The sequence below is a fragment of the Meriones unguiculatus genome, chromosome 5, assembly GCF_030254825.1.
Source record: "Meriones unguiculatus strain TT.TT164.6M chromosome 5, Bangor_MerUng_6.1, whole genome shotgun sequence".
Classification (NCBI taxonomy): domain Eukaryota; kingdom Metazoa; phylum Chordata; class Mammalia; order Rodentia; family Muridae; genus Meriones; species Meriones unguiculatus.
The window spans coordinates 91221340-91228795 of record NC_083353.1 but is presented as its reverse complement, the minus strand read 5'-3'; the positions used below and the strand labels follow the sequence as shown (position 1 = coordinate 91228795).

Here is a 7456-nt window from a genome sequence, read left to right as displayed (position 1 = left end):
ACCAGAACCGACGTCAAGGGGAAAACAGGAGCCTTTAAGATAGAACAGTGTCTTCCACTTTCACAAGCAGAACAAAATAATGCTATTTAGCAAAGACAGATTAGCCAGAGGGCCTTATTGTTCATCTCCCTTGGACATAATGTTTAATAGTTAATGTTATGCTCAAAATAAACCATAAATTTATTACATCCATTATGAATAGTTTGTCAAGATGATTTTTGTTGTTGTTTTTAAATCAGAGGTGTTTTTCAGAAATGCTCTAGGAATCAAACTCAGGCCTTCTCGGGTTCTAGGCAACCATTCCCCTACTGAGCTACACCTCCAGCCCTTTGCTTTTGTTTTGTAAAGCTGTTTAAAATAGTATGTGTGTTCACTGTTTCTTCCCTTTAAAGAAGTTTGCCCATTTTTATCTTTCACTTCAAACTTAAAACGCTGGAGCTGGGGAGCAGGCTCGGTGGTAACCTTCTTACTGCAAAAGTGGGGGTAACGAAGTTCAAATGCCCAGCACCCACATGAAAAGCAAAAATCTGGGGGGCACCCATAATCTCCAGTGCTGAGGTACAGCAGGAAGGTCCCCCGGGGCTCACCAGTCCAGCCATCTGGCAAGCTCCTGGGTGAGCGAAAGAGGCCCTGCCTCAAAAAATGACATGGGGACCCAAAGAGGCCAACCTCTGGCCTCCATGTGCACATGCATGCACAGTCACACACGGACACACTAACCCCACGCCCACCCACAAAGAGCTCCAAACATCTCAGAAACGCTACTCTCCAAACCAAAACCCTGAAGCAGGACCCCACACACTAGAGGACAGCCCATAAGTTACTTAGCAACAGAATAAAGACGCTTGGCTTCAACAGTAAAACAGCCACTCCAGAATGAAAATACTGGTATATTTGTGTAATGCAAAGAGAAGTACAGATAGAAATCTTCAAAACGCAAGTTACATTAATAAAAACATAGCAGTTTAAGCAAAAAAGTATTATACAGTACTTGCAATGTAATCCTTCAATTTCAAATGACAATGTCTAACAAAGAGATAGTGTTTTAAATTATAGTTCTTATTAATCATTTAAAACAGCCATGAGTAGAACAGCACCACCTAACTTAGCAAACACCGCAGGAAAAATGTTTTGTCTCCTGGGAGAGGCACCATTATATCCCATTTCTTTTTACCACGGACGAAAGTCTTCAGAGTGAAAGTTAGCTTCATAACACACAGTAAAACTGGGCTTATTAAAGCACAAGCCATTTCCACGAAAGTATTTTAACTTTTTATTGGGGAGAAAAAAAAAAAAACCCAAACCCAAACAAGCCTGTGGTTCTCTGTCCTCCAGAGCCCGCCCCATCCGCAAATCACACTCGGTACAAACACATGCAATACTGTTTTGTTTTTTTTTTTCTCCACATTACTATCCAAAACACTTTTTACTCTTTAAAAGTCACAGTCTCACAGAAAGTTCCCGTTCAAGATTGATATACAAAGCAGCTGTTGCTGATGCGTAATTTTTAAAGTAATATAAACAGGGCTCCAAACCTTGCTCATTGACTGACTCAAAAGTGACTGTCTCCCCCCCCCACCCCCATTTCCTCCTAAAGTTCAGTGTCACTGCTGGGAAAAGTTCCCCCGCACTTCACAAGGCGCACAGCACACCTGGCCCTGTGGCCTGCAATTCAGAGGGGACTTAGTCCCTCCCTTCCATCTCCAAAAGATTCCCTAGCTCGCTCTCCTTCCCTGCAACGCAAAGGTAATGCCACTTGAGGTTGTCAAAAATAGCCTCTGTAGAAAACTGGCCATGGTCTCTAGGAAACTTTGCATGAATAAAACCAGTGTAGCCTTTATTTGGAAAAAAAGAAAAAAGAAAAGAAAAGAAAAGATTACACGTGGAAGAAAAGAAGTCGGTTACCAGTACAAAAAGACTGCAGGGCTTACTGCCGGGAAGAAAGTATAATTAGAAGGACGAACTGGTCCACGGCATCCCCTCCCCCGCCCCCAGAGCAGGAGTCTATACAATCCAAGTGCGAGTCCACTTCGAGAGTCTTGTGAAGGCAGCGGAGAAAAACCAGACACGGGACAGAAGGGGAAGAAGAAGCGCGGTCACCATCGAAGCCAGAGGGAGCCTGGGTCGCAGAGTGCGCCTCACAAACCGATGCCTTTCAGGTCGCAGGGGAGGGTGGCCTGCGTGGCCTGCGGGCTCTGGCAGCAGGGAAACTGAGCTCGGAAACAGTCCCTCAGCTCCCGGTTGAAGAGGAAGCACACCACGGGGTTGATGCCGGCCTGCGCGAACGTCAGCCACACCGAGGCTGTCAGGTAGGCCTGCGGGACGGCGCTCGGCCGCACCAGGACGCGCAGGTAACTGGCCACCACGTAGGGGCCCCAGAGGAGCAGGAAGAGCAGCGTGATGGCGTAGAACATCTTGCACAGCCTCTTCTCGGTCTTGAACTCCTCCAGCACCAGGAGGCGCCGGGCGCCGCGGCCCGGGCCTGCAGGCCTGATGCCCACGAGCGCAGGCGGCGTGGGCCCGCGACCGAAGCCCGCCGTCCAGTTGGCGGCCGCCTGGCCGGTGGCGCCCGGGCCGTGGAAGGTCCAGTCGTGGCTGACGGCGGGCACCAGGCGCGCGGGCCGCATCTTGCGCCGGTCGTGGATGAAGAAGAGCAGGCGGAGGTAGACGAGGTGCGTGGCGCCCACCACCGCGGCCAGCAGCAGCAGGAAACCCAGCGCCCCCGGGGCGCCGTCGGGCCGCTGCTCCAGGGCGCACGGCGCGTCCTCGTCGTCCGCGCCCCCGCCGTCCAGCACCGGCGGGAAGGCCGCGGCCAGAGCCAGCGCCCAGGCGGCGCACACCAGCATCGCGGCGCACGGCCAGCCGGCCAGGCGCTCGGCGTAGAAGCGGTGGTGCGCGATGGCCAGGTAGCGGGTGACGCCCACGCCCAGCAGCAGGAAGGCCGCGTGGAAGCAGAAGAGCGCGGCCAGGAAGGCCAGCAGCTTGCAGCCCAGCGCGCCGGGAGGCGTCCCCGCCGCGGCCGCCGCGCGCCGCGCCGCCAGCATGACGGCCGGGAGGCAGGCGAGCGCGCGCAGCCCGTCGGCCAGGCACAGGTCGAGCAGCAGGTAGTAAGGCGCGCGGTGCAGGCTGCGCTCCCGCACGATGAGCAGCGCAAACAGCACGTTGCCGGCCAGGCTCACACACAGCAGCAGGCTGAGCGTGGCCAGCCTGAGGCCCAGCGCGGCCGCCTCGGCCCCGCCGCCGCCGCCGCCGCCTCCCGGCTCGCTAGCGTTCGCCATCGCGGCCGTGCTCCTCCCCGCCGGCCCTCGCCGCTCGCCGTAGGCCGCCCCCGGCCTGCGCTCCGCCACGCTAGCTCCCCGGGCCCGCGGGGCTTGTCAGCCAGCGGCCGGCCGGCCCTGCCCCGGGGGCTCGGCGCGCCTTGGCCGCGCCGGCGCCATCTCAGCCGCGGTGCGCGCGGGAGGCGACGGCCACTCCCTGCGCCCTGGGCGCGGCGGGCTTCACTGCGGGCAGGCCCACGGCCCCCCGCATGCTCCGCGTCCTCCTCCCGGTCCTCCTCCGCCGCCGCGCCTCTTGGCTCTGCCCCCCGCCGGGCCCGCCGCTGCCGCCGCCGCCTTCGCCACCGCCTTCGCCTTCGCCGCCGCCGCCGCCGCCGCTGCCGAGCCCCCTCCCCTCCGCTGGAGCGCGCAGCGTGGCCGCCGCCGCCGCCGCCAGTCCCGCCGAGGCATCCCGCGCCGCACCGGGCCTGGCTGGACTGGGGGCGCCGTTGCGACAGCCGGGAGGGGAGGCAGGGCCCAGGACGCGAGGTGGCGACAAGTCGCTTTTGGCCCCAGGTAAACGGAGGTCCGGCGGCGGCGGCGTCAAACGCCAGCGCTGGGGTCACTGTGGCCGGGAGCTGGGGACACGGTGGCCTGGGGTGGTATGGTCTGGGAGGCCTGGGGGAAGAGGAGGCAGGGATGTCTGGGGTGAACCTTCTGTTGGAAAGCTGGTAGTGATGGACAGCAACACAGCGGGGTAATCACAGAACACGGATACCCAGGTGAAGCCTGATGTGGGCGGCAGCACGCGGGGGGTCGAACATCTCCCCGCCACCCCCCACCCCCACCCCCACCTCCAGAGACAACTGCAAAGTTGCTTCTGTTCGAAAGCCCACCAGGTACTCCAGGAAGCCTGGGTTTAGAGGGCTAGGGAGCCCAGAGCCAGGAAGTGGCCCAGCTGGCATCTCAATTTTAGTTAGTTCTATTTCTAGGACTGGACTTTGAGGGACCCTCAAGCATGCTTGCTCTCTAACTCTTAAGTGGAACCAAACTCGGATCATAGAAAGAAATCAGGTGTTTTCCTTAAGGGATGCCGGGTTATCCATTTCCTAGTCTGCAATGGCCAGTCCCATGTTCTGGTCCTTAAATGCCTTTGCTCCTGCTGGGCCCACTGTCAGCACCAGCTTCTCAAACAAGCCCTGTTCTTAAGGCGTTGGGAACAGCCAGCCTACTTTTCTATCCTCCGATCATTTGCTTCCTAACTTAACGGATTCCCATCATCTATTTTTATTTCTTCTTAAAATCCTATCTACTTAACTAGTCCCTAAATATTGTTCTGTGTGTGCGCTCGTGTGTGTGTTTGTGTGTGGTGTGTTTACATCACTGTCCTCATTGCTCATCATGGTAAAACAAAAATTAAGGCCGGCATTGCTTTTCGGCCACACTCCTTAAAAGTTCTATATGCGTGATGGGCATCTTGGTGGGCATTCTTAAGATGACCTAAGAACACAGAGGGCCTGGGACAGAAAAAAAGGGGAGCGCAGATGGTGCTGGAGAAGAGAGAGGCGTGAGGAGAACTGTGGCCAGCAGGGCTATTCCAGGCAGCAGGGCTTAAGGGGGATAACATCATCCTTGTGGTGGCCTGCACCTGTGGTCTCAGCACACCGAAAGCATGGCGCATTGGAAACCAATCTGGGCAACATAACAAGACAAAGCCAAGTAGAGCAGAACCTGAAAGTTAGTCCAGGGCCTCAGGGTTTTCCATTTCGAACTCACGGGAGGGGTATCCCCTGAAAATGTAGTTGTGACTCAGTTTGTCCAGAGTGGGCCTAGATAGTGACACTGATTTTGGCTGCTGGCCCCACTTTGAGTAGCAAGGCCTTTGAAGACAGTTTGGTTATCTTTGCAGAAATCTTAAAGGAATGCCTTTCTTGGTACTCCTAAGTGGTCATGAGGAAGTGGCTGACTGGGCAGTCCTTTAAATATATGTGACAGGAAAAAATAAAATAAAATAAAGCAGTGTGTTTGGGAGGGTGCACTAGCTAGGGACTGTATTTTGATCATGATAGCCAAAACAGGTTTGGAGGTGAGTAGTTCCTGGTGTTGGCCCACAGACCAAGTCTGTAAAAGTATTTCCCTATCCTCATGATCATGAATGGACGGACCGCAGATGTCCAAGGCAGAGAGAAAGAGAGGAAGAGGGAAAGAGTGGACGAGTTCCTGGTACATAGGTTGGCCGCCCTTTGAGTAGCTTTCTAGAAGTCCTACACTATAGTAAGCACAGTGTGATGCACTCCTGCTCTCAGCGAGAGACTGGAAAAGGGATCTTTTTCTTTGTTTGAAGCCAGATGCATAGCTCTAGACAATAAGATTTTGCCACCCTGTGGGCTGTGCTCAGAGAAGGAAATTCCTGACAGTCCATGAAGACATCATCACTGGGTTATGTTGATATAAAACGCAGCTTTTTATATGCCGACACCCAGATGTCGAACTCTGTTAAACAGCAAAGTGTTACTTAATGCCATGGCCCTGGCCATGTGTGGTATGTATGGTTACAGTTTCCACTTTGCAGGTGAGACAGTGTGAACGTGTGTGTGTGTGTGTGTGTGTGTGTGTATGTATGTATGTGTGTATGTGTTTAGGCCAGAAAACAACCTAAACTATTGTTCCTTGGGCTCCATCTACCTTTTTGTTTTTGAGACAGGCTCTGCCACTCTTCCACTAATGTGGAGCTTGCTAAATAGGCTAGGCTGCCCAGCTTGCTAGCCCTAGAGATTCATCTGTGTCCTCTTCCTCACACTGGTATTACAAGCCTAGTTCCCTGTGCCTGGCTATTTTATTTTACCATGGGTCCTAGGGAGCAAACGGAGGTCCTTCTTAAAGGCAAGTACTTCACTGAGCCATCTCTCCAGCCCCAAACTCTGCCTCTCGAGAGGAGAATGCAACAAGAAAGATAACCAAGAGTAAACAGCCAGTGCTCAGGATGGAGGATGAGAGCTCCCTTCACAGGGAGAAGGACTTTTCAAACAACCTTACAGACCCACTCCTTCGTGGCTGTGTGGGAAGTAGGGCCCGGCTCCCCTCATTTCAGGTCAGACTCCACCCCGCTGAGTTGGAATATTGATAGCATTTGTTGTTACGAATATAAATCACTCAGCAAGTCATTTTGCCTCTTGAAATCTAGAATGTTCACGTATACAAAATGTGATATTGATTTTCTAGGGTCTCTGAGTCTGAAACTTAGTTTGTATGTGAGAAAAAAAAATATATGCTGTTTAACTGTGTCTGTTTCCCAAATGGAAATCTTCAGAGAAGGAAAAAAGAGGCCATGGTTCCCTTGTGCTATAGATAGAAAGAAAGAAAGAAAGAAAGAAAGAAAGAAAGAAAGAAAGAAAGATAGATAGATAGATAGATAGAGAGTTTTCTATTGCTGCTATGTAGTCTGATGCACTTCTTTTTGGGGTCTGAGGTTTAGTTTAATCATTTACCCAGAATCAAGCAAGATCAGCAGCAGTAGGGCATGTAAATCATGACTGTGGCAACATTCATGAGTCTACAGCTTTCATTCTCAGCATTTGTTCAATATATTAATACTTAAGGAAAAGCCATTAACATTTCAGCAGCTGGGATCAACTTGTTTTCTTTTTACTTCAGACAAGGCTTTCAAATGTTTTCTTAGGCACCAAATTGAACGTCTCATGTTAAAGGCAAATGAGATTTTTTTTTCCAATAAAATTTCCATTTTGTTTACGAGTAATTTTTTTTTCTTTTGCACATAGATACAAGAGTTGGAGACCCCCTCCATCAGCTGTTGCATCTCTTTGATGCACATGGCATGACTGGTAATAAAAGCAGCTTGTACAGAGGGACTAGTTGGCCCATTTTGACACATGCAGCTGTGGCCCCAGGTCCTATCCTCACAGAAGCCATCTTGGCCACTGCCTCAAGTTTCTGTCTTGGAGAAGATTGCACTGACAGCCCCATCCTGGCTCCTAGAAGCAGTGAGGCAGAGTCTGGGCCCATTGGATATTGGGTTATCAGAGCATAACACTGGGTGGCTCTGTGGCAGTCAGCCATAACTTTAAGAATGCAAATGGGCTTTGGAATTAGACATGCCCTGGCTCATACCCAAGTTGCTCATTGTCTGTGTACCCCTGGGAAAGCTCTGTTTGCTCTGAGCCTCCAAGCCTCCGAATCTCAAA

At 52.5% G+C, this 7456-nt stretch overlaps 1 protein-coding gene across 1 annotated transcript; it reads right to left on the bottom strand.

Annotated features, from left to right (window-relative positions):
- Positions 1 to 870: 870 nt before the first annotated feature.
- Gpr27 (G protein-coupled receptor 27) lies at positions 871 to 3292 on the bottom strand. Its single transcript, XM_021643614.2, has one exon. It carries the CDS (start codon positions 3276 to 3278, stop codon positions 2139 to 2141), a length of 1140 nt encoding a protein of 379 aa, XP_021499289.1. The 5' UTR covers positions 3279 to 3292; the 3' UTR covers positions 871 to 2138.
- Between the last annotated feature and the right edge of the window lie 4164 nt (positions 3293 to 7456).

Coding starts and splice junctions, on each gene's coding strand:
- Gpr27 (XM_021643614.2), bottom strand. CDS start 3,278: ATGGCGAACGCTAGCGAGCCGGGAGGCGGCGGCGGCGGCGGCGGGGCC.